At 33.5% G+C, this 27,822-nt stretch overlaps 5 protein-coding genes, 1 long non-coding RNA gene and 1 pseudogene across 7 annotated transcripts; 2 read left to right on the plus strand and 5 right to left on the minus strand.

The window, feature by feature from the left end:
• Window positions 1-4,575: 4,575 nt before the first annotated feature.
• Window positions 4,576-5,656, minus strand: LOC146951520 (uncharacterized). Its single transcript, XM_085747505.1, has 2 exons — window positions 5,106-5,656; window positions 4,576-4,991 (listed from the first exon to the last, which is right to left on the minus strand). Exons 1-2 carry the CDS (start codon window positions 5,649-5,651, stop codon window positions 4,785-4,787), a joined length of 753 nt encoding a protein of 250 aa, XP_085603631.1. The 5' UTR covers window positions 5,652-5,656; the 3' UTR covers window positions 4,576-4,784.
• A 117-nt stretch (window positions 5,657-5,773) lies between these two features.
• Window positions 5,774-7,951, minus strand: LOC146951521 (uncharacterized). Its single transcript, XM_085747504.1, has 2 exons — window positions 6,658-7,951; window positions 5,774-6,366 (listed from the first exon to the last, which is right to left on the minus strand). The coding sequence occupies exons 1-2, from the start codon at window positions 7,189-7,191 to the stop codon at window positions 5,875-5,877; spliced, it is 1,026 nt and encodes a 341-aa protein (XP_085603630.1). The 5' UTR covers window positions 7,192-7,951; the 3' UTR covers window positions 5,774-5,874.
• Window positions 7,927-8,657, minus strand: LOC146951522 (uncharacterized). The gene has a single exon (XM_085748747.1). It carries the CDS (start codon window positions 8,593-8,595, stop codon window positions 7,927-7,929), a length of 669 nt encoding a protein of 222 aa, XP_085604873.1. The 5' UTR covers window positions 8,596-8,657.
• A 2,423-nt stretch (window positions 8,658-11,080) lies between these two features.
• On the minus strand, window positions 11,081-12,532 carry LOC146951523 (putative F-box protein At3g21120). The gene has a single exon (XM_085747506.1). It carries the CDS (start codon window positions 12,487-12,489, stop codon window positions 11,269-11,271), a length of 1,221 nt encoding a protein of 406 aa, XP_085603632.1. The 5' UTR covers window positions 12,490-12,532; the 3' UTR covers window positions 11,081-11,268.
• Window positions 12,533-13,393: 861 nt separating this feature from the next.
• On the plus strand, window positions 13,394-14,374 carry LOC146951524 (putative histone H2A.5 pseudogene; annotated as a pseudogene).
• An 853-nt stretch (window positions 14,375-15,227) lies between these two features.
• LOC146951525 (uncharacterized) lies at window positions 15,228-16,730 on the minus strand. Of its 2 annotated transcripts, XR_015027926.1 has the most exons (3): window positions 16,524-16,730; window positions 16,376-16,402; window positions 15,228-16,177 (listed from the first exon to the last, which is right to left on the minus strand). It is a non-coding gene; the product is annotated as an uncharacterized LOC146951525 (long non-coding RNA). The 2 variants fall into 2 exon arrangements; XR_015027925.1 differs by having other exon boundaries at window positions 15,228-16,402.
• A 6,520-nt stretch (window positions 16,731-23,250) lies between these two features.
• On the plus strand, window positions 23,251-26,036 carry LOC146951526 (ribonuclease MC-like). The gene is made up of 4 exons (XM_085748748.1): window positions 23,251-23,255; window positions 24,367-24,658; window positions 24,847-25,041; window positions 25,551-26,036. Exons 1-4 carry the CDS (start codon window positions 23,251-23,253, stop codon window positions 25,911-25,913), a joined length of 855 nt encoding a protein of 284 aa, XP_085604874.1. The 3' UTR covers window positions 25,914-26,036.
• Window positions 26,037-27,822: the final 1,786 nt, after the last annotated feature.

Consider the following 27,822-nt stretch of genomic DNA (forward strand, 5'->3'; position numbering starts at 1 on the left):
TAAGCCATGTGCTCTCTTCCATGAGATATTTAATTCTTAATGGGCCTTTAGCTTCCAAATGGATCTAACTCATATTTGGGCCCAAGAGACATCTTTCAATGTTACATTTCTGCCATGATTTCTTGCAGTGCAGACTTGTTCACTTTTGATGTACTGTTCCATTTTCATCGTATTTTCCAGAACGTTCTCAGTTCATTCTCATGAAACAAATTCTCACAAAACGAATTAGTAGATAACAAAATAATAATAATTGTAATATTTTTGTTACCTTTTTTTTTTTTGAAGGAATATTTTTGTTACCTTTTAAAACCATCAAATGAAGATGTTTTCTTCACTTTGTACGACCAGAATGATATTTGTAGAACATGAGAAACCTTTCTCAAAGGCACAATTCCTTTGATTGATTTTTATTCTCCAAATCATATCTTGAGTACTGATGGAAGATTCTTGGACCATCATAAGTCTTTTATGATAGAATCTCCAAGCACATGATCATGAATTTTCTTCTTTGTTATTTCTCTAACCAATATCATTAATGAGTGAATTAATAAATAATTCATTCATGAATTGGTTTCTCTTCAAAGTTGATTCTAATCATTTTGATGAAATGATGAGACTGATTTTGAGTGTAATATGCATCCTTGTCATGAGAACATTCTTTCATCGGAGTTGATAATGTTTTCTTCTCTGACAATATATTCTCGGTTAATTAACCTTGAATTATTTTGTTGTTGATGCGATTTATCTCATAACTTCTCTTGGTGATTTCACACAATGTTTCTTGTCCATTGAGTATCTTTGAGATGTTTTAGTTTTGACATGCCTTTTCTTCCTTGAATCATTAAGGCATTGTTGAAAACCATGTGGTGAGAATGATGAATCAATTGCTAAGAAAGTTCATCTTCTTGTTGAATCTTCACTGGACACTCATTTGATTCAAACAATATTCTTTTTATATCTTCTTTGAGCTTGTGATACTACCGTTTTAGTATTCTTTCAATGAGTATATACATGCACTTGTAAGAGACTTCTTTCTTGTCAACTTCTGTGAAAAGACTCAAGTGCAAACATCAGTAGATCACCATTCATAAAACTTAGTGTTTATTCCATAAGGTTTGTTATCATTAAAACATTCATCAAAAAGATTTTTGTTTCAACAGGATCCACCGCCACCTGTCAATAACATCACTTTGCACAACAAAAGAGTAAGTAAATGGTGACACTCGCCTAACAACTCCTCCTCCCACGCCCACAACTGTCTCCTCCATCTCCACGCATCCCCCTACATCCCAACCAAGAGTGAACATATCCGCCACCGTACTCAGCTTATTTAAGGCTAAGCCAAATAAACGGTCAAAGCGCCCACACAACGGAGTATCACCTAACCATCTATCATGCCAAAATAAGGTAGTCGATCCATCTCCTTCCCTCCTCTCCACCCTATCAGCAAACCAACCCCCACCATCTACACCAATTCCGTCTCTAATCTTTGCTATCTCCCTCCACCAAATAGAAACACTCCGGCCCCCAACCTCCTAGCCTCCTCACCGTATCTCGCCACCAGGACCCTATACCATAACCCGCCTCTATCCACTAACATCCTCCAACACCACTTTCGTAACAAAGCAAGATTAAATTCCCTCAACTGGCTCACCCCCAAACCCCCATACTTCTTTCGAGAACAAACATAGCTCCAAGCAATCCAGGAAATTTTCCTATTATCCTATCTCCCACCCCAAAAGAATTTTTAAAAATAGACTCAATGGAATAGATTATACCTGAGTCCTGACGGAGCTTTGAAAAAGGAAAGAGCGTAGACAGGCAGAGAGGTTAGGACAGACTTGATCAAAACCAACCGGCCACCGAAAGAGAGAAAACGACTTTGCCAACCCATCAATCTAGATTTAATGGTATTCAAAACAGGGTCCCAAAATGCTAGTCTTCTAGGGTCACCACCAATCGACATGCCAAGATATAAGAAAGGAACCTTACCGACCTTACAATGCAAAATAGACGCCGCCTCATTTAACTAAGAATCCATTATATTAATTCCAACCAATAAACTTTTATGGAAGTTCACTTTCAAACCTGACATCACCGCAAACAAGGATACAACCGCCCGTAAAGCTCTTATGTTGGCGCAACTCTTATCACCTAATAGCAACGTGTCGTCGACAAACTGGAGGTGGGAAATCACCGTGGCATTTGCGTGGCCCACCCCGTAACCAGTGAATAAATTGTTCTCAACCATCGATGTCATCAAAACATTTAATCCCTCAGCCGCCAACAAGAACAAAAAAGGTGACAGAGGATCTCCTTGTCGCAGACCCCTTTTTAAAGGAAACTCTTCAGTAGGGCTGCCATTAACTAGAACTGAAGCAGTAGCTGTCGACACACACTCTTTAATCCACTTTCTCCACAAAACCGGAAACCCCATTTTTCTCATAACTGCATCCAGATAACCCCAATCTACTGAATCATACGCTTTCTCAAAATCAACTTTAAAAAGCATCAATTCCTTCATTGTTTTTCGTGCCTCATCCACCACCTCATTAGCAATTAGAATCCCATCAAGGATCTGTCTATCTTTCACAAAAGCTGTCTGAGTCTCTGAAATCAAACTCATCATAACCAATTTCAGTCGATTTGCTAACACTTTCGACAATATTTTATACGGACACCCCACCAACGAGATAGGTCGAAAATCATTTAAACACTGCGGGCTATCCACCTTTGGAATCAAGGCTATGAAAGTATTATTAATACCTTTTGTTAACTTGCCGTTCCTGTGAAAATCATTAATGAACCACATGATATCCCCTTGCACAACTTCCCAAAACTCTTTGATAAAACCAAAATGCACACCATCTGGTCCGGTACTTTTATAATTATCACAATCCCAAATTGCGTTCTCAATTAAGTATTCTTTGTTTTTTAACGTCTATCTTAATTAAATTTCTTATACAAATCACTTGCTCAATTTGGTTAAGAAATAGTATTTCATAATTTCGTAATTTTGAAGACCAATAGCTAGCAAGCCACTTTTCGATATATGTTCAAAAAGGAAAATAGAAGCATTTAAAAGAAAGTAAAAGCCCTTTAAAATTAAAAAATTAGAAGTTTTTGTTGTTTTTAAGGGGAAGCTTTTGTTACACAAAATTTTGTATAAGAGGAAAAATTAATACTACATGAGTACTATCTATGTTCAAGAGGTGTGAGTGACTTTGTAATATCAAGAACAAAGTTAATACTACTGTCACTGCTGTTAATAATAGTTTCGATCTTTCTTAACTGGGTCCAAGATTGTTGTGTTTACATATCATGCAGCTTTGAAGTATTTGCTTACAAAGGGGGATTCTAAACCCTGATTGGTTAGATGGTTATTGTTGCAAGAGTTTGACTTAGATGTTAAGGATAAGAATGGTGTGGAGAATGTTGTAGCTGATCATCTCTCAAGATTGGAGAAATCAAAGGCTACAAAGAAGAAGAAAACTATATTAGCTGAGTTTTCTGATGAATGGTTGTTTGTTGTGGCCGAGAGGTCATGGTGGTCTGCTACCAGCTTCGCCATTTTTCTATCAAAGTTGAAGTTTTGAGTCTCTTTTTAAACTACCTTAGCTTTGGCCTAATAGACCAAATGAGCTATGTTGTTTTGTTGAAAAATGGAGAAAACAACTGCATTATGAGGCACAAACACGGACACCAGCCACAATAAATAGAATTGGCGTTGATCGTTGAAGGGGCAAGGTAATCCTTGAATGCATCGCTTGTAGATCACAACAAGTTAGTGTATACTGAAATTTCAAGTCTTGAAAGTGTTTTGTTGTTTCCATTTTAGGCTTAGTTTTTCTACCTAGCACGTTATCATCATCATGCCTATGCTTTCAAAGTTTCATCATGTGATAAATTCTTATTTATCTGTCAGTATTACCAAAGAGTCAAATCTAACTTCCCAATCACTAACCTTGTGACTTTTGAATGACATCTCATTTGTTTGGTCTTTGCGTTTTTTTTTTGAGTAAATACTCAACTTAGTCCCTAAATTTTAACGCGTCGGCCAACTTAGTCCCTCAATTATACGAAATTTCTAATTAGTCCTTGAATTTGTAAATTGTCAATCAATTTCGTCCTTCTGTCCAAACGGAGGGTTAACGGGCTGACGTGGCCGTTAACCTCTCACATGTCATACGCCACGTAGGCAGGGACTAATTTGGCCGAAAATAACAAACATTTTGAAGGACTAAATTGATTGATTTGCAGAAATTTTTTTGGCTTCTTTCCAAACAGCTCTTTTCTTCCCCAACGTATCTGTCTTCCCCAATTGTATAAAATTGGAACCCTAATTAAACAATATGCAATCTACATTCTAATTAAATGGGAATATGGGAAAAAACTGTTATTAAAGTCGAGCTTCATCTTCAAGCTCCAACTTTAATGGTGATGAAAAGAGGTTGAAGATGATTCAGAAATGTAACCTTCAAATACATCCCTAAGTAATATTAAAAACCATCAAATAAGTCCATGAAATTTTTAAACATATATCAAATAGATCCTTGAAATTACAGAACACACAAATTGAAACTGAAATATTATATAAGCAAAAGTCATAGGTCATAAGTCATAAGTCTAAGAAATTACATAGGCAAAAGCAACCCAATTTTGGGGCATTAACAAGTCATAAGTCTTAAACGGCAACTTGAGCAAAAAGAAACCCAGCTATGGGGCATAATTCAAACAAGCCTAAATATTACAAATCCAAAACATCTATTAAACTCCAGGAAGCATCACTTCTTTGGAAATCCGGGAGTTGGTATAAACTCCATGAATTTAGTAGGTTGAGTCGAACCGGGTGGACCATAGGTAGGATATGGAACCCTAATCATGCCAGCAGGAGGTTGATGAGGTGGTGCAGGACCCCTCATTGGTGTTTGCTTAGGCCTATCAGCTGAAGGAACCGGTCCTCTAAGGCCATACCTCCTTGGTGCAACACTCTGAAATTGCAAAATAAATCAAATTAGTCCCTGAAATCATACATAATCAATCATATCAGTCCTTAAGTTAATATGCTAATTGCCAAAACGATCCTTAAAAATTAAGAGTCATACCTGTCCAGCATTTGCAACATTTCCTACAGTTTCTGCATTTCCAGGCACACCATTTTGTGGCACAGAGTAAGAAGCATTTCCAGGCACAACATTTTCTGGCACAAAGTTAGGAGCATTTTCTGGCACAACATTTTCTGGCACTTCATTAGGAGAATTCCGAGCATTTTCATCCACAACATCTACATTGCCAGCATCAATCCAGTCCTTTGGTCTTCTACTAACACCTTGCTCCATACAACTTCTTGCATTATGACCAACCAATCCACACCTCCCACATTGAGTGTCATTGTAGGTCTTCTTTATCTGACTCCCACAACCAGGTTCCTCATTACCATCCTTTCTTCTGACCTTCTTTGGTCTTCCTGGAGCCCGTTTAACCTTTGGTGGCACAGGTTTGTCATAAGGAGTTGATTCCCAATATATTTGGGAATTAACTGGCTGAATGAAGTAGTTGTATGTTGCCCTATAAGATCCAAGGGTCAACCAAGCATGACAATGGTCTTCTGGCTTTAAACCTCTCAATGCAAGGGTTGAACATGCATGCATACATGGCATTCCTGTTGCATTCAAATCCAACATGTTCCAGTTCAAATCCAAAACACCAGAATAAAACATGTTCAACTATTGAAATCCAAACCAACACAAAAGTATAAAAATAAAACACTTACCAGTTAATTGCCAAAATCTGCAGGTGCAAGTTTGCTTAAATATATCAACATCCACCTTGATTCTGTAGTTGTTTTCTATCTGATACCTTTGCCTTGGATTATCAACTCCACACTGGTGTCCAATTGTGACTGGCAAGCTTCTCTTTCTCTAGCCCACTTTGCTGCCAAGGACACAATGGTCCAGCTCTCCCATCAAGTTTCATCTTGTTATGACTTATTTTTCTCATAACATAGCATCTAACATCCTCAGCCAAAGTGAGTATTGGTTTCCCTCTATAGTTCAAGATCTTTGCATTGAAAACCTCACAAGCATTGTTCACTATGTTATCTGCCTTGCAATTTTCACTAAAATAAGCTTTAGTCCATGCTTCCTTTGGCCATTTATTAAGATACTCCCATGCCTTCTCATTAATCCTCTTCACCCTCTCCATAACGCGGTTGAATTGAGTGGGAGTTGTTGCCCTTGCACACTCCCATACCACTCCTCTCAATTCCTTTTCCTTCCATTGTTTTGTGAAGTTCCTCCATAGATGCATAACACAATATCTATGTGGCACCCCTGGCATCACTTCCTGCATGGCTGGAATCAAACCCTGCCAATTTTAACAATCACAGAAACAAGTTCCCCTGAATTATATCAATATCCATCAAAACAATCCCTGAATTATTTTACTTACTATCAATATAGTCCCTAAATTATTTTACTTACTATCAAAATAGTCCCTGAATTATATTACTAACTATCAAAATAGTCCCTGCATTATTTTACTTACTATAACATCAGTTCTAAAACTATAACATTTTCAGCTATTACTATACATCAGTATGCATGCAAAAAAGGGTCATAACTTGAATGAGAAAAAGACTAAGATGGTTATTCATACCTTTTGCATGTCTGAGATGAAGTTCCATCCATTACGCTCATAATTTCCAAGATCTTTATGTAGTAATTCCAAAAACCATTTCCAATTATCTTTATTCTCCACATCCACAATGGCATAAGCAATGACATAAATATGGTTATTTCCATCTTGTCCCACAGCAGACAACAGTTGCCCTCCATAATACCCCTTGAGAAAGCATCCATCTAACCCAATCAATGGTCTACATCCTGCCTTAAAACCTTGTTTGCATGCATCCAGACAAACATAAAACCTTTTGAATTGTGGAGGGGACTGTGGCATTGGTGTTGTATTCATCATCACAGTTGAATTTGGGTTACTCCTCATTAGTTCATTGGCATAATCCCACAACAAACCATATTGCTCCCTTTCACTGCCTTCAACCAAATCTCTTGCTTCCTTTGTTGCCCTAAAGATCATATTGTCATCCAATATCACCTTATAATCAGTCTTGAACAAATTATACATCTGTCCAAGCTTAATTTCAGGATTAAACCTCAACACTTTCTCAAGCATCTTAACCACCCATTTCCTATTTGCCTGTTTATTCTTAAAATCTGTAGGGCATTCATGTTTACTTACAAAAGTTTTTATCTGAAAACATTTACTCTTTTTATTCCTCCCACAGAATATTACTCAGTTGCATGTTTCATGCTTGCATTCAGCCCTTGCCCTGTCCTTATCATTCTTCAACCACTTAATATCTTTCCCCTTGTGAATGGTGTAATCCTTAACAGCATCCTTAAATTTTTGAAGCGTAGGAAACTCCATTCCAAGTTCCAAGTTTACCTCACCAAATCCAGCATTTTCATTAAATTGAGGATAAACTATATTCCTATTTCCATCACCTTCATCATCAGTGCTTATTGGAGTCCTTAACTCCTCAGAAACATAGCTGTCATTGTCACTGCATACTTCATTAGGCTCAGACATTTCAATGTTAACCTGGCTAGCATTACCTACCTCACAGTGAGAGTCCCTATGCCCAGCCATATAATCTGCCTCAAAATCACTGTCATCACTAGAAGAATCAAACACAAGTGGGCCATCATCATTAATGGTCACCCCAGTCCCTCTTGAGTATCTCACTGATCTTTTTCTTTTTGGTGCAGCAGTTTGTTTTTCCTTGCCTTTGTTTTTAGCTCCTTTTGTTCCAACCTTTTTCTGAGTTCCTTTGGTGACATTTTCCTCAACTTGAGTTTCTTGTTGGGTGACTGTTTCTTGAGGCTGACTTTCTTCAGCCTCACTTTCTTAAGCCTGAGTGACATTTCCTCCTTCATTACCAACCATATTGTCTTCTTCCATTCCTTGTGTTGCACCAACATTGCCTTCTTCCCTTCCTTCAGTAGCATCAGCATTTTTCTCCTGCATATCATCAACATTTTCCTCTTCATTACCAACCCTATTTTGCACATTAGCAACCAAACAGTCCACCACATTTCTTTCCTCAGCAGTTAGTATGTCAACCTCCATAACTTTAAATGGTTCCTCCTCAGGTGTTTTCCCATTTCTCAGAGATTCTTCCATTGCTCTCTCAAGCTCCTCCCTCTCTTCAGTTGTTAATGGAACAATTTCAACCTCATCACTATCAACCACATGTTGTGCATATATTTCAACTTCATTACCATTAGACCTTGCAGCTTGCACCATATCCAAAAGATGTTGATCAGTTGTCAGTGGAGTCAAGCAGATGTTCAGATCATTTGCAACACCCTCATACGGCTTCATGTACCCTAGTTTAGATACCTTGAAGTAGCTTCTGCAGCGTTTCACCATCTTATCAATATCCCACAAACACAACTCATCGACATACATCTTTTCCCATACACAGAATTCACCGCCAACGTATTGCAGCCTCCGATTCTCATTTCGCACTAAATCACCACCATGATGCAGTATTAGTGTGATATGGTCTTCCATCCTACAGATTTCGGCAAGCTTAGTTTTAATCACAAACAAAACAACAACAACAAAACACAAACCCTAAAATACGGACCCTATTCAGAAACTGTTTTATTCAACCTGTAATTTCCTTCATTACAAAGTTAAATGTTCATCAATTTTAGTAACCAACCAGAAAAAAAACCAAATTTTCAAATTTTTACAACTTAACCCAAAACCCTAAAAACGAATAATCAAACTATCTGTCTCAAAAACGCAAAACAAACACAATCAAAGAACAATTCAAGCATCAACGATCACAGAAACCAAATAAACAAGATGATCCAAACTTAAAACGAAAAAACCAAAAAACGGACATAAACAGGGTCAAAACGAACACAAAATCGCTGGTCTAGCAGAGGAAATGCATTACCTTTAATCACTGTCTAGCAGAGGAACTTCAAAAACGTCAGAATCGCCGGAGATGATGATGATTTTGGAGGGGTGAGAATGGAGAAATTTTTAGCGGGAAGGAGTAGGTTCAAGGATGTGTTTGATGGTTCAGACTGAAATGTGAAGAAGGAGGAATATGTAATGCATGGGCAAAATGGGAAACGCAGGGAAAAAATAAACTGAAAAGTGAAAAATGAACTTTTTCCAAATCAATCAAATTAGTCCCTGAACACGTGGCTTCCTTCTTGCCACGCGTACAAGACAACACAGCATGCAAGGCGACATGTCAGCATGGCTAACGGAGCACTTTGACGGAGGGACCTTTTTGATCGACGTTTGACAAATTCAGGGACTAATTAGAAATTTCGTATAATTGAGGGACTAAGTTGGCCGACGCGTGAAAATTCAGGGACTAATTTGATGGTTTACTCTTTTTTTTTTAATAATTGAAAGTTTAGGTGATTTGGATCATGAGGTTTAGGCTTTGTTTGAGAGTTTGGAGGGGAAGGGAGAGGAGGGCTTTGGGGGGTTGGAAATATATAAAAAATGGATAAAAAATTCACACATTTTGAAAGAACAGTTTTTTAGAGAATGATAAATTAATACTTATGATTAATATACTTTTAATTTTAAGAATATTATAACAACATAGATTGAATTTGAAAAATTCATATAAACCCTCCATAACACCCCAAAACCCTCCCCAACATGAGGGGGATTTTTTATTATGAGTAAAAAATTAACCTCCAAAGCCCTCTCCTCCCAATGTCTTCTATTTCTTCCACTTGCTCCTTCCTTTTTTCCAAAACCCTCCCCTCCCCTCCCCTCCAAACTCCCAAACAAAGCATTAGCCAACAGAGTAGGCTTAAAAAACGATAAAAGAGATATGAGTAACTTTCTTATTACCAATTAGACCAACCTCCGTTGATTTCTCTTTGCGTTTCTGTTGTGGTACTAAAGCTTGCCACATACAACTTTTAAAAAACATGCGTAGGTGTCATTTTTTACAAGGATTTAATTGACATGCGCCAACACGCTAGAAAATAATTATATAGTTAATCGATTATATTCATTAAACTGTTAAAAACATTTGACTTTAAACAAATCTATCTTAAACGTTAGAGGAGTATAACCTAATGCTTCTCAAGAGTATAACTTAATGGTGCCAAAACATTCACTGAATTATTAAAAGGGAAATGTTTGTTATAGCAAAAACTAATTTCACGAATCTTCTCAACATGTTAAGACACCGACCCTTCTAATTTTGGTAACCGCATGTATGGTAAATGGGAGTCATATTTTTGTTGTTGTTGTTGTTGTCATTGCCATTTCCAATTCCTGATTTATTCGCAAGAGTATTCACCATGATATATAGCATTACCATTGTTAAAAACATTTGACTTTAAACAAATCTCTGTTTAAGGCCAGAGGAGTATAACTTAATGCTTCTCAAATATTGAACATATATACTTATCTCCATTGAGTAAACAAAATTAAGAGTAACCATAGTCATTATCAAAAACTTTTTACCTCTGACTGACAGATTCGTGAAACTAAAACTACATATGGAAAATAAAATGTTACTCACCAATGCTACAAATGCATGCTGGAAACAGAATGACAACCTTAAAAATGTACAAGTGATCTAAAGAACAACTCAAGTCAATAGATGACGTACTGAAGACTCATCATTTTCAAACATTGAGCAGAAGCACATGCACAAGTATTCCATTAAACAACTAGACTACGAACACAAAATAAGTTTGGCATTGATAACTCAATTGAAGGATTTGTGTATTTTATCTAATTGTTATGTAAAATCACTCTGAAATTTCACCAGCTTGATTCATGAACCATAGAATATAAAAGAAAGTAATTAAAGCACAAACTTAATCATAGTAGCATAGATATTTGAAGCATACCAAATTGAAATTCAAACAAATATATGTTGCTCATTCAATTATAATGTTCTCCTCATATAAGTTATTTCTACATAAAATTGGAGACAGTTCAATAAAAGGCAAATTAAAAGAGAATGAAGCAAAAAGTAGAGTGCCAAAAGATCACAGGGTAAACTTGACATCCTAATTAGATAAATAAATAACGAAGTACACAAAATAACTTTGAAGCAATAATGTTCATAATTATCAAATATTTTCTTAATTTCTCATTAATATTTATGATCTGAGGTGCAATCATAAAAGTAAAATTCTAATAAACACAATCATAAAATTCTAAGGTGGAAACACCAAAAACGAATTACTTATTTATTCCACCAATGGAGAGAAGACTTTTCTTGTAAATTGCAATATCATAAGAATGTCCTCCTTTAACACCAACTTCTTCGGCCTTCTGGGTACCTAAATTGAAAGAGACTGGTTGGCCATCTTTTCTTTGAAAAAATATATCACCATTTTTTCCCGCTCCAATAAAACACTTAATATAGGGCAGTGGTCCAACAACGAAGAGTTTAGTCCACGATTCCTTCACACCAAGTTCACCTAAAATTGATATGTGAAAAATAGGTGTATCTGAATAATACCATGAGATTGAAGAAATGGATCTATTAAGCACCACCAATCGTCTTTGCGCCAAGCCAAGATAAAAATTTGTATCTATGTCAGATTGTATGTCTATGGGCATAGGTGTTGTAACAAACATCTCTTTGCTCAAGTCAAATGAAACTAAGAAATGTTCATCACGATTTTCACTTTCAGACCACCAATGAGACATTCCATCAATGTTCAATGGTTCATATGAACCACTTTCACAATGATTAGGCATATTGATATCAAATTTACTCCAAGAGTTACATCTTAGGCTATAAATCTCCCATTCAGGTTCATAAGATATTTCATTCCATGACACATTTTCGGGCCGCATATTGAGACGTTCAAGTTGTTGGTTACTTATTGTAGTAAATCTCATGTACCTAATAATTTTAAAGTCATCTATAATACAGTCATAACCAAACCCATGAATATCATTTGATGCCAGCTCCCGATAAGGTGGTACAGACTCAAGAGAGCTTGGAGGAATGGCTTTGTATTCATTGGTAGTTGGGTTCCACAATACAAGTGAATAACCTTGTATAAGGCAAATAGTTCCGGTAACAGGGTCACAACCACAATAATAACAAGTATTAAAATCAAAGAAACAGTTTTCCTCTTGAATTGGATCTGGAAAGTCTAATTTTACTTGATTCTCATACCTATCACCAGAAAGCAAATAGGAAGAGCAATGAATAGAATAATCATGGGCGACAACCTCATATAAGAGGACAGATGTATCGGTGTAATCAGAGTGAGGAATTGATATAAAATTAGTGCGGAAGCAAGAGTTTTCAAATAAGAGTGCCCATGATTTACATACACATTCAAATCGCTTAAAAGATTTTAAAGGAAGTTTTGACAGAATAGAGAATGCAAGATCATTGGGTATGTGATTCCTAACCTTTTTTTCACTTACAAATTTGGCCATCTCCAAAAATGTTCTAGCAAAAGCGATGATGAATTCAATTGTAGTTGGATTTGTGACCCTCGGTGAGTGAAACAGACTTTCTACTTAGCTGTGGTTTTAAACAAAAGAATGCTTAATTGAGAAGTAAATGGATTGTAATTTTTTTTACACAAGAAAATTATATTTTATTTATAAACATATTTAATCACTTTAATGCTTAAATAAATAAATAAATAATATTGATTATTTAAAAAAAATAAGTAATTTTAGACCAAAAATAAAAAGAAGTAACATTAATTTGATCAACAAAAGTATAAAACACTAATAACTAGGATTCTGTATTCCTCTTTTATCTCATCATTTGACCAATTTATTGATTTTTTGTTTATTTTATATTATAATTTAATTATATGAGTTTTTGACATTTTTTATGAGAGGATGAAATTTTCACACTTAAAATTATATATATTTTAATGGGTCCTTGTGAGCTTAGCTCAGTTGGTTGGACAATGCATAAAAATATGCAAGGTCCGGGGTTCAAACCCCGGCCACTACCAAAAAAAAAAATATCATTTGCAGTTTCATTTCCTTGTCAGAAAAAAAAATATCGTTACTTTTTAATTAAGTATTCTTTGTTTTTTAAAATTTATCTCGGTTAAATTTCTTACACAGATCACTTGCTCAATTAGGTTAAGTAATAGTATTTCATAATTTTGAAGACCAATTGCTAGCAAATTACTTTTCGATATGTGTTCAAAAAGGAATATAGAAGCATTTAAAAGAAAGTAAAAGCCATTTAAACAAAAATTAAAAAAATTAGAAGCTTTTGTTTTTTTAGGGGGACGAAGCTTTTGTTAAATAAAATTTTGTATAAGAGGAAAAATGAATACTACCATATATGTTCAAGAGGTGTGGGTGACGGTGGCATTTAGCCTGCACAAGCAAAAAACTTGTGCACATGCACAAGGGAAAATATTAAGGACAGCTGGCGGTAAAAAAAGGACTTTTTACCTGCTGGAATATTTTAATGAAACATATAATATTGTAAAATATTCTATTTATTGTTTCTGCTACACACACACCCTAAAAAACCACCACTTATTAGCAACTTGTATACCTCCCTTAATTATTACACCCCCAGATTTGGTTATTAGTTTTTTTCTTTCTGAAAACCTTGTAAAACATAATGCGTCCCTTGCCTCCATCTTTCTTTTGTATTTCCGATGGCTTGACTCTGCCGCCGTCTTTTCGCCGCGCCGCCACCGTCCTGCAGGTTCCCGCCGTCCAACATGTCTCAACCATTCTGAAAACCACCATTTTTCTCATTCCTATTTTTTCTCATTCTCTCCATTTTCGGATCGCAATGGAAACCACCACCGCAATAACAACCACAACCACCAAAGGTGCCGGTGGAATAAAAGGCGGCGAAGGGAAGAAAGCCGTTCAAAGTCCTCCAAAGCCGGTCTTCAATTCCCCATTGGTCGTATCGCGAGGTTCATGAAGAAAGGACACTATTCTCAGCGTATTGGCACTGGTGCTCCGATCTACCTCGCTGAGGTTCTTGAATTGGCTGGGAATGCTGCAAGAGATAACAAGAAGAACAGAATTAACCCTAGACACGTGTGTCTTGCTGTGAGGAACGTTGATGAATTAGGAAAATTGCTTCAAGGTGTGACAATTGCTAGTGGTGGAGTTTTGCCAAATATTAACCCTGTGTTGTTGCCAAAGAAAACTGGTTCTGCTACTGCTGAGAAATCTACCAAGTCCCCTAAGAAATAGATTTTTCAATTGTATAATCTTACTTTTAATGTAATTTATTTTTCATTTTCATTTAGATCTAACTATTTCGTTGGATGAAAAATGTAGTGGTTGGTTAAATATGAATGAAGTTATGTTATTTTCTAGACATTTTTCTCTCAAAAAAAAAACATTCTGAAAACCATCAAACACTCATTCTCATATAATTCTTCTTTCAATTCTTACCTTGTAGTCATCAAATTCATATAAATAACTACCATCATTAAACTACAAATGAGTTTTCATGTTCTTATGTCGTGGTCATCAAATTCATATTTGCTTGCATCCTAATTTTTGAATTCATGTTTCAAAATGGTTATCGAAAAACCTTTTAGTAGGTATTTTCTTCAATACCTTGTGATCATCATACAAAAGCAATCACGTCTCAATTGATTCAGTTTTAACTATAACCCGTTTTTTGTTTTACGATTTGAATTTTCTCTTGTGTGAATAATTTAATTATCAAATTAATATGGATTTCAACTTTCCTTTCAATTTCGATAAAAACTATGCAAAAATTGCTGAATGTCATTGTGTGTAATGCTAGACCCGATCGGGTCATATATCGGGTCAGGAAACCCCATTTCAGACCATCAGGTAAAGAAGACGACTTTTTTTTTATAAAGGGTAAAGAAGAAGAAGACTATAATTCATGAATAAATTAACAATATAAATTAAAGCCAAATAAACTTGAGTGTGTAGCTCCCAAAGTTAAAATATATTTTGCATTTTTGTAAGGTGTGTCGTTTACGTCCTACCAAGTGAAATATAAACAAATAAGTTATAGCATAATGAGTATATAGTAACCGGTAGAAATAGCATGATAAAAGATTAAATATGTATATTTAAAAACAATGATAACAAACTGATAATATCATAGTCTAATCATTGTCCTTCTAAACTTTTGACATTGCACAGGTTCTTGACTTGAAAGACTATAATGATTCATGTTGATATAGTGATTTTTTTTTTTTTTTGAATCAGCAAAATTTATTCTCATCAAGATTGTACTTAAAACAGAACAACTCGCGGAAGAAACGAAAAAGAAATTAATACACCGGTGCCGTATATAGGCGGAACACCGTTAACACATAATGCAAACAACGAAACCCAAATATATACGAAGGGGTTAAAAGCTAGCTGATAGCAAAACTGTTATGGTAGCAGGCGCAACTCCAAACCCAGCCGAGCATTAACGTGCCCCAGGACCAGCTCCTAGCCCAAAGAAAAGGGCGCTGACAGCAACAGACAGCCTCACACCAGAAAAAAAAAATAGCCTATGCCAACTGATTAGAACAACATCCTAAATTGTTTAAGTTGACATTAATACATTAAAAGTTGTAGGTTTGTGGTAATAATAACGTGTGTAGCTACCCATAGCCCATACATTGTTTATTTTGATCATGAAGTGACCAATAGACTACAATAACCAATTAGAACATGCTTCTTTCAATTTTTCTATGAAGCACATGTTGCCTCTTCCTTTACAGTCATCAATATGTAATAGAGATCAGTCAAATTTCGTTAAGTTCAGAAAAAACGAAAAAAAACTGCATAATTACTTTTTTGTCTCGATCTTCCTACTAGGATGTTAAATTAGCAGTGTTGCAGCATCCTTGAAAAATCTAGCCTTTGGATGTGGAGCAAGTGAAGTACTTTAATGAGTTGTACAATGCTGGTATGAGTTAAAACTTGAGAAGCTAAAGATGTGATGATACCTACATATACAGAGATAAATTGAATATCAAATGTTGTATATTTAAAATATAATTGTTAATTCCATTAAAATAAACAAAATCACATATGATACAAAATCATATAGTACCTCTTCCACTGTTAACATGGCAAGCCGTGTCCTCTTCCATTGTGAACCAAAGAAATAATGAACTTTTTTATATAGATAACTGTTCACCTATATTAACATATAGCATTTTCTGGCTAAGAGATTAACCTTCAAATTCATGTGACAATAGAAAGGGCTTGAGGATCTAAGGCATACAAATTTAAAGTGAATAACATCCCTACTTAAATCAAATTTGAAGTAGTTGTGATTTGAAGTAAGAAAACGAACGTTATAGAAACAATTCACATGTGAGGAGTGAGTGCAAACCTTCTTCCAGAATAGTTCCATCCACAGCTTCATCCACAAGAAGCAAAAACACAAACAAAAACAAAAACAAAACAAAAAACATTAAACGTAGTAAAGAGTTGTAGAAAAATAAAACTTTCACAAAAGAAACAATGAAATTGGGACTTACCTTGAAAGCAGACTTCCACTAAATTCAAGTAGCTAATTGACTTCAAGAGATGTTATTACAAAGATAAGAAATTCAAAATCCTCATACTGCAATGAAAAGTAAGCAATTGAGATTCAATACTTTGTTACATTGTTCTATGAAAAATAGTTTCATGTCTTTCTAATTCAATTCAACGAGAACGGCCAAAAATATCCAAATAAATAGGCATGAAAAATGATAAATAAAGAGTGATACCTCTTCAAAATTACCTGTCAAACATGAATTATTGGAAAAAATATGTGAAAAATATTGGAAAAAAATTCTCAAAAAAAAATTAGAATTTTTTAACGAAACATAAATTAAATATGAATTTTTAACCGTAAAAAATATAAAAATTCATATTAAATTCATGTTTTGTTAAAAAAATTCTAATTTTTTTTTGGGAATTATTCGTATAATATTATGAACTTTTCTGCAAAATTTTATTCAAAAATATGAATTCTACATATGAGTTTACTTTAAAGGAGTGACCACAAGTGAAGATGGAAATTGAAAGAATATTCTACATATGACTAAAACTACTACAAAGACTTCAGCACGACTGATCAAACTCACAACTCTTAACCTAACTAAAAGAATCATGAAGTCAGATTACTTGGATAAACATTCAATGACTAATCAAACTATTTCTCGACTGACCAAGCTTACAAATCTCACCTTAATGACGAGATTATTCGACATAAACTACTTCTAAGATGTCAGAATGACTGATCAAACTCACAACTCTTACCCTAACTGAAAGAATCTTATAGTCAAAGTAGTTGGATGAATGTTCAACGACTAATCAAACTCTTTATCGAAAAAGATCATTAAATGTTTGTTTGGTAGTAGATGGAAAAAAAGGGTTATATGCTATGTTTGTTTACAACTATAACCCTAATGACAAGTTTTTTAGACCTAAACTAATTCAAAGATGTCATAACGACTTATCAGACTCATAACTCTTACCCTAACTGAAAGAATCATAGAGTCAAAGTAGTTGGATCAATGATCGATGACTAATCAAACTCTTTAATCGACTAACCACGCTTACTGCCCTAACACTAATGACAAGATTCTTTGACCTAACCTAATTTAAAGATTTCAAAACGACTAATCGAACTCACAACTCTTACCCTAACTGGAAGAATCTTGGAGTCAAAGTATTTGGATGAACGTTCAATGATTAATCAAAATATTGTTATAGACTAACCAAGCTTACAACTCCAACCCTAATGAAAATTATAACCCTAATGACAAGATTCTTCGACCTAAACTACTTCCAAGATTTCAAAACGACTGATCAAACTCACAACTCTTACCCTAACTGAAAGAATCTTGAAGTCAAAGTACTTGGATGAATGTTCAATGACTAATCAAATTCTTGTTATCAACTAACCAAGCTTACAACTGCAACCCTAATGAAAACTATAACCCTAATTACAAGACTCTTTGAACTAAACTACTTCCAAGATTTCAAAACGACAATACTTCGACCTAAACTTCTTAGAAGACTGCTAATAGTTAGATGAAGAGGTCGCAACGACTAATCAAACCCACATAACTTACCCTAACAACAATAATCTTATACGGAAAGCACTTGGATAAATTTTAACTGATTAATCAAGATATTCACTACGTGGGCTGTATTTAATTATTTTTTTCATTATTATTATAAAACAAATTTATAAATTCAATATAGATAACAAATTACATTTTATTTTTTAAACACATTGAAATGAAAATAACATAATAATACATTAATTAAATAAACTCTAACCCTAATGACAATATTCTTCACCTAAACTACTTTCAAAACTTCAGAACAACTGATAAAACTCACAACTCTTACCCTAACTAAAAGAATCTCGGAGTCAAAGTACTTGGATGAACGTTCATTGACTAACAAAATCCATGTTATCGACTAACCAAGCTTATAACTCTAACCCCAACGACAACTATAACCCTAATGATAAGATTCTTTCAGCTAAACTACTTCTAAGATTTAAGAACGACTGATGAAACTCACAACTCTTACCCTAACTGCAGGAATCTTGGAGTCAAAGTACTTGGATGAACGTTTAATGACTAATCAAACTATTTATCGACTAACCAAGCTTACAACTCTCACCCTAATGACAACTCTAACCGTAATGACAAGATTCTTTGACCTAAACTACTACAAAAACTTCTTAACGACTAATCAAACTCAAAATTCTTACACTAACTGAAAGAATCTTAGAGTCAAAGTACTTAGATGAATGTTCAATGACTAATCAAACTATTTATCGACTAACCAAGCTCACAACTCTAACCATAATGACAAGTTTCTTAGACCTAAGCTACTACAAAAACTTCAAAACGATTCATCAAACTCACAACTCTTACCCTAATTGAGAGAATCTTGCAGTGAAAGTACTTGGATGAACGTTCGCTGACTAATCAAACTCATTTTATCGACTAATCAACCTTACAACTCTCACCCTAATGGCTAGTTTCTTAGACCTAAATTATTACAAAGAGTTCAAAACGATTGATCAAACCCACAACTCTTACCCTAACTGAAAGAATCTTAGAGTGAAGGTACTTGGATCAACGTTCAATGACTAATCAAACTCTTTACCGACTAATCAGGCTTGTAACTCTCACCCTAATGACAATTTTCTTAGCCCTACACTACTACAAAGATTTCAGAATGATTGATCAAACTCAAAACTCTTACACTAACTAAAAGAATCTTGCAGCGAAAGTACTTGAATAACTGTTCAATGATTAATCAAGATATTTACCGACTAATCAAGCTTGTAACTCTCACAGTAATGACAATTCACTTTTACCTAAACTACTTCATCGATGTCTGAACGACTGATCAAACTCGCAACTCTTACCCTAACAAGTAGAATAATATACGATAAGTATTTCGATGAATGTTTAATGCCTAATCAAACTATTCACTAACTTATCTTGCCTACAACTCTAACCCTAACGACAATAGTGTTCGAATTAAACTACTTGGAATACTACTAATAGTTAGATCAATTGATCATAACGACTAATCAAACCCACAACTCTTACCCTAACAACAAAATCTTATACGGAAAGTACTTGGATAAATGTTAATTGATTAATCAAGATATTCACTACGTGATTTGTATTTTATTTATTTTATCGTTATTATTAAAAAACTAATTTATAAATTCAATATAGATAACAAATTACAACTATTTTTTAAACACATTGAAATGAAAATAACATAATACTACTTTAATTAAATAAACTCAAGAATAAAAATATAAAAAAAATTCTTAAAAATACAAAAACTCAAACTTGCTAATGAGTAAATGTTTTGCTTATTTTTATGTCCATTTACCTTGACCCATTCAACAATTATGTACACACTTTGGTCACCAAAATAACCAAAACTTGACATTTTTTTATTTATTCAATAATTAATCTATGTGGTCATAAATATACATCACACACACTATTTATTAAATAAACCTAACATGTTATATTTTGCTTACAATAGCGACTAAACTGTCTATTTATTACCAAATTTATTCATATTCTAAATTTTCGAAGAAAATAAAAAAGCCAATTACTAAATTTCTGTCCAATTATCGAAATTTTCGAAAAAAATTCTAATTACAATTTTTTTATCCAATTATTAAATATTCTAAATTTTCAGAAAAAAATCCAATTCTCTAAATTTTCTTAATTTACTTCAACAACTTACACTAAATTTTTATTCTTTTCGATTTAATGTATCTTTAATTTATAATTATTACTTATTGTATATTTAATTTATAAATATGATTTAGTATATTTAATTTATATCATGATTTACGGAAAGGGAATTCATTTGGTATATTTAATTTATATTATTCTAAATTTTTATTCTTATAAAAACTACAATAAAACAAAAAAAATTGAATAAATAAACAACAAAAGAATTAAATTAAAGAAAAGAAAGCAGAGGAAACGGCGAAGAAACACAAAATTGCTGTGATTGATAATGGGCCTCATTTTTTAATACAACACAAGCATCAGGTGGGACCCACGTTTTGAATACTTAAGCCCAATACAAACATTTGCAAAAAAAAACCCATTAAAATATTCCGATTTATTCTCCATGTGGGACCCGCGTGTACTGTTCCAACAAAGCATCAGCAGGTCACCCATATCTTTATCTCTCCAGATCTCAACCGTCGGCATTAAAATAATAATATATAAACGGTCCAGATTTGATTTGGGCCCACCATTTGCACAAATTTGTGTTGTGCACAACTCTTTTGCTTGTGCATTGTAAATCCCACCGTGGGGGACCACTAGCACCATATGTTCCTTGTGTACCACCAAACTTTTTCGCCATCCTTTGCTTCTCTCAAAAACATACGTGCACAACATAAATACAAGACAAAAATACAAGATAAAATAGAAATACAAGACAAAAAAAGAAGTTCAATTACCACCTTATTTCTACCTTTTGGGATCACTCGCTCAGCTCCACATATCCTCTTATTATGATTCATCTTTTCACATTTTGTACATTTCACTGTTGGTAGATCTCTAGATAGTAAATGGGGATTTTTTGCCTCATCATTAACCTTGATTCGATTCTTTTTGGGGCGGTCTATTGCTCTTCTCACAACCGGTGGATTAATTGCCTCTGTTGTTGATAGAGGTCATAGTTAGTCATGAAAATAATCTTCCGAAAACAAAATGTTAAAATCAATGAGAGAAAGAGAAGTAAAACACGAATGACATAAATTCAAAATAAATTAAATACCTATAATACGAGGAAACAAAATCTTCAAGTTCTTTTTGGTTATGCCATATGCATGAAATAGCATGGCAACATGGGATACCTGTTAAATCTCATTTCCGACAAGCACAGTTCTTTTGGGCAAAATTAATCGTCATCATTATGCCAAGTTTGCTCCCATCCATCAGCTACCTCATTTGCCTTTTCAAGCTGTTGTTGGATTATAGGGCATATCTTTGCATGAGACCCTTCTGCGCCCCAATTCTTTTTGTAAGGTAATGCTTAATTCCTTCTAAAAGAGTAATGATATGTTTATCTCCATACTCCAATATTGCCCGGTTAAATGCCTCACAAATATTGTTAACTTGTAAATCTGATTGTGTGTCTATCTTGAAATGAGATCTAACCCTCATTGCAGGTGATACTTTCATCATGTGTTCCCAAGCTTCTTTTTTCATTGCTTTAAACCGGTTCCTTTGCTGCCATCTAAAACACTTACTTAATCCAGGTTATTATTTCGACATAAAATTATATATCATTTATTATTTAAGAAACACATTATTTTTTATTTTTTTATTTTTCTCTTTAATAAAAGTTGTGTCTAAACTTTGTGACCATATAAGACTATCTCGTTACGACTAAAAAAATAATATATGCACATGAGAAAGTCTTACTTGGTCACAAAGTTTAGGCACAACCTATATTAAATGGTGTGTCCAAATACTTGTGACCACTTAGGACTTTCTTTTTTATATTTGTTGTTATGTTTTAGTTCTCTATAAATTTTAATTATATTTGAATTGGTGTCTCTAATAGATAGATATACCATTTGATTTTAGTCCCATCAAAAAGAGGAATCAAAGTATTAAAATCATTATTGATACTTTACCATCTCGAAATTAAAGGTAGAAAAAAATTAATGGGTTAACCCACAAACTCAGAACTAATGTAGTAACGTGTGCTTAATTTCACAGTCATTGGTCCCCATGAGCTTAGCTTATTTGGTAAGGGATCAGGGGCGAATGCTTGCATATGGATGGGGTAGCATTGGCTACCCCAAAAGAGAGAAAAAAACTTCAATAATTAGTATAGATTTGTAAGTAGCTACCCCATTATTTTTTTACTTGGCTACTCCAAACAATTTTGTTGGTTTAAAAAGGGATGATATTAATAAAATATTGATAATTTATTTAGTTTAATGTCAATTATAGATAAATTTGACTTATTAAAACTTCATAGAACTCAACTTTTATACATAATTATTTTCAGATTTTATTTTCTTCGTTGTCATTTCATTAAATATAAGTAAAAATTATTGTAAATTTATTTTATTTATTGATTAAGTTTAATATATTATTTTTTAAAATATATTATATTTCTTGTTTATATTTGGCCTCCTCATAAAAATTATGTTAGCTTCGCCGCTGTAAGGGATAATGCACAATATGTGCAGGGGTCGGGGTTCGAACTCCGGACACCCCACTTATTCATCTTTAAAGTGAATTTCTCTAGCCACTAGGCTACTTGACAAAAAAAAAATCGCACTCATTGAAATTATTTATGGTAACACTATAGAAATGCGTGGATTACGATTCTAATCAATTGATAGCCTAAATGTTTGCTTAAATATTTTAAGATACTTTTTTTAATATTTTGCAAATTCTCACATTACATGAATCATGATGCAACACATCAACATTTAAATTTTTTATCAGGTAGTCTAGTGGTTATATTCACACACATTATGTGTGGAGAAGTGGGAAATTCGGAGTTTCCTACACATAATGTCTCTAGTAGCTACCAATTGAATTACACTTACAAAAACATCAACATTTGATGTCTATTTAATTATATTTGAATTGGTGCCAGTAATAGATATACCATTTGATTTTGGTACCTTCAAAATGAGGATTTAAAGCATTAAAATTGATATTTCAACATACAATGCGGTCAGATTTCTGATATGAACAAATTGTGCCGAAACATTTTTTTAAATGGTAAATGAATTATATTAAGATGGTAAAAAGAAGTATTAATAATTTTTACTCACACCTCGGAATTAAGGGTATGTTTGATGGTCAGGATAGGGAGACATGATATGATACATTCATTAATCATATTCTGCTGAAATCTCATGTTTGATGCACCAAAGGGATAGGATAAAATAAATCATTTTTCTATCCTATCATGACTTTCCTTTGTAATTTCTATCGTGAGTATATGCTGAGTTAGAAATTATCCTGATGGGATTAGAAGATCATTCTTTATTTATTATATTGATATTCTGTCATTTTTAAAATATTATCATTTTTAAATTAATGATAACATGTATTTTCTATTATAATTAATGACATGTCATTTTTACAATATTTAATTAATTATAAGAGCAATTTTTTCATTTAATTATAATGATATCTTGTTTGTTATCATGTGTGAATCAAACACATGATAGAATTAATTGTATCATGTCCTTATCATATCCTATCTTTATCCAACTTTATATCATATTCTGTCTCTATCCTATCCTGACCATCAAACGGACCCTAAACGTAGAAAAAAAATTAAATACAAATTTACTTAACCCACAAACCTCAAAACCGGTCGTGCTTAATTTCATGGTCATTGAAAACACTATAGAAATGCATGTATTACGGTTCTAATCAATTGATGGCCTAAATGTTTGCTTAAATATTGTAATTGAAACACTCTTTTTTTAATATTGTGCAAATTCTCACATTACGTGAATATGCAAAACACGAACATTTGCATGTCTAATGGAACACGTTCAAATGAGAAACAAATGATGATACTCCATTTAATTAATTATGATATTTAATTTGGCCTCGATGAGAATAATTAAGCACATAAAAGTAGCTGTAAATTGACACAGTAATTGTGATATTTCCATTTGTTTGTTTTCTTTCAATTAAGGTTTTAACTACAATTATAGGAACTATTTTAAAATTGTTAACTCTTGCTAAAAAAACCTCACTGCTAGCTACCTATAAAGATGCAGTAGCAGGCCTAGAAAAACCACCCAACCTTAAAATACACAAGTAGAATCACCATTACCATCTTCAATTCAATTATATTACTCATTGTTGTTCTTTTATCTAATGTTGTTGAGTTGCATGCTCAAGGAAGGAGCAGATTAAGATCTCCACCGCTTCCTCGATCACCACCACCACCTCCTCCAGCTGTTCCATTTGATCATTTTTTGATAGTTCTATCATGGCCTCCAGCGTTTTGCAAGGAATTATATATTTCTAGTAATAGAGCATGTATTACCCCACTGCCAATAAACTTCACTCTCCATGGTTTTTGGCCGAGCAATAATGGAAACTCTCAGTCAGCCACGAGACTGCGATAGAGAGAAAAAATACCCATTTGATTTCAACTCAGTCGTAAGTTTTCTTTTTTTTTTAGGCGACGAACAAAGTAAAATATATTTTAATCTAAATATTATTGTTGTTGTTCTTATCATCATCATTTTACCATGATCTATACAAAATGTAATTTATATTTGTTTTATTTGATCAGGTGGCTAAAGTAGGAGAGAATCAACTGAACAAAGATTGGCCATCATTAGATGTGAAGACTAAAAATGTTGTACGTCGTATTGACAACCTTGGATTTTGGGGTGAACAATGGAGAATGCACGGGACATGCTCAGTGTCCATGTTGGATCAGTTTCAATACTTTTCTAAAGCTTTGAAAATCTACAATACCATTAACGTAAGAAATATGCTTCAAAAGGAGAATGTCATACCCATCACATAATTCGCCTGCCAGCTGGAGAACCGCGAACCGGTTCGCGGTACTTTTGCGAACCCGGTTCATGAAAATTCGGTAGGAATTCGTTTAGAACCCAGTACCCAGCAAACCAAACAAAAAAGTCCAAAAAAAAAAAAATAAACTAATTAACAATGACTCTTGAGAAGCAATTCCAGCCTTGGAAAGCTACTAAGAATCACTGGTCCCACCCATTACAGGAAACTTGGTAATTCAATTCAATGAGAAACAATAAAGGAGGCTGCTTTATTTATAAGAGAGCTTTCCATCCATGTTTGTGAAATATTCGATGTGGGACTAGCTAGTTCAACGGTCAATGCTTCCATATCAGTAGGTTCAACTAGTAAATGTCTCTAAATTTTTTCAAAAATTTTATTATTTCTATTGATAGCATTAATTAATATTTTCATTGTTTATTTATATTTTTATTGAAAAAAAATTGTTATTTATAGTGTATGATTACTATATTTGAAGTGCCACGAACCCAAACGTACCGACTATGTATACCCCCCACGTACCGAATTCTTTCAGAGTTGCGAACCGCGTACGCGAACCCGTACCACGTACCGAAGCGAATTGCGAATTGTGTGACTATGGTCATACCCAATGGAACTCCTGTAGATACAAAAGCCATTTCCAGTGCTATACAAAACCAACTGAAACTTAAGCCACAGATTAGATGCAGACAGATGCAAAATCAATTTTATTTATATGAAATTGGGCTTTGCTTGACTGCAAGCAAAGATCCAGAGTTTATAGATTGTAAGGCTGAATTTGTTGGTTGCTCTATCCATCAAAAAGTGTATTTCTTATAAGTTTAATTATGATATAAGTTAAAATGTATGGCAGAGGTAATAATGAGAATTATGATATTTAAATAAAGATTGGGGTGATTTATGCCTTAAGTCTAATGGAAATTTATATTGCTTTCTTTTTTCTTTCTTTTTTGTAAGTAAAATGATTTAGTCCAATTTTTACTTTTACAATTCGTATCGTAAAAGAACCGTACTTTTCTCTTTTTCTGGTCCTATGATTGAAGATGAATTTGAAGAAGACTTTTAGAGTGATAACGAAGGTTGAGATTCAAACAAAAGCTTTTTTCCAAATTTGATGGATTTGATGATAAAAAGATTTGCTTGAATAATGTTACTTAAGGCAATGTGCATAGAGAAACACTTGCATAGGCACAGGCCTAACACCTGTCTCTTGGGCACAGCCAATAGAATTTTGACAACTCATGTCTATGAGTTTTTAAATCGGTTAAAAGATTAACTGATTTCATATAAGATTCTACTAAGTTGGTTAAGCAAAAGAGCGACTTTGATAAGTTTTTGTCTTTTTTGAAAATATAATATTTTTATTTTCATTTTTATCTTCATCCCTTAGGATTGTAATACTGGCTCTGATACCAGGTTGGTGCGCGCAGGGTCGCCAGCGGAATTTTCTCGAACTTGATTTAACATTTGTTCGATTTTAATTAAACCTTGAAATGGTTTTAAGAGTGTTTTAGCTCTTTCTTTTTGTGTGTTTGTAAGATTTTCTAAATCTTCTATTTCTCTTTGAAAGTCTTCAATATATTCTATATGGTATTGTACTAATTCTTTGGAATGGAAAAGTATTTGTCTTAAGACAATTCTTCTATGATAGAATTCTATATCAAAGACTATGTTTTCTAATCTTTCTTTAAAGAGTTTTACTTCTGTTATGAGACCTAAACCAGGCATTATATAATTTTTTCTAAAGATTGTTCAAATTCAGTTAGTTTTTGAGATGGCCATAACAGGGTTGTGGCTCTTTCTTTTTGGGTAACAGAAATATTTTCTGTTTCTTCTAATTCTTTTATCATTTCATCTATGTATGAAATTTGTAAAATCATTAGATCATGGATTCCCCAAATTGTATTTTTCATTTCTATTCTTAAAAAATTTTCTTCTATTTTATTAACTAGGTTATCTAGTTTTCTTCTGAATAAACTTAACTCATTTTTTATTGTTATTCCTGGCATTATAATTTTCTATTGATGCCTAACAATTCCGTTTTTATTTCTGATAAAGTTTTATTAAGCTTTCTCTTTTCATTACTATCTAATGAAGTTCTTGCTGGTAGGAACTTTGGTTCACTAGTACTTTCTTCTTGTTTTAGAAGAGGTGTTCTTTCTATAGTCATAATAGATTTTGACCTTTTTAATGATTTTAGAATTGGTGATTCTAATTTTATTAGTGGGGCAAATAGTTCATCTATTTGTATTTTTTCTTTTCCACTAAATTCTATACTGTAATGAGAATTACTTAATGCATAATTCATTTTATAGCTTATACTAAAAGGATGGTTTCCTGGTCTCATAAGGGTTTGGTCTTTAAGTTTATAATGAATTACTAGAGATCTGTCTAGATCTATATCATTTAAACTTAAACCTATCTGTAGATTTATGTCAAATTTTAATTTTCCATACTTTAAATTTCCCTCACCTTGGGTTATTAGTGAATGTTTTTCATTCATTCTAGCATCTTCGATAAGAAGTTCTAGTTCTGCATCTATTCCTTTCATAAAAGTACTTTTTATGATTATTTGGATAGTTGATATATGAATATATCCTATCTTCTGTCTTTTTTCTAACGATAGATGTTTTAATCTATTATTAATTTGTTCATTATCAATTAAGGATATTACAACAGATCCATCTGTTGATTCCATTGGTATGGCGACTTCTCCTACCATCATACC

Source organism: Medicago sativa, chromosome 2, assembly GCF_051527215.1.
Source record: "Medicago sativa cultivar Bolivia chromosome 2, Bolivia_mono, whole genome shotgun sequence".
In the NCBI taxonomy this organism is placed as follows: domain Eukaryota; kingdom Viridiplantae; phylum Streptophyta; class Magnoliopsida; order Fabales; family Fabaceae; genus Medicago; species Medicago sativa.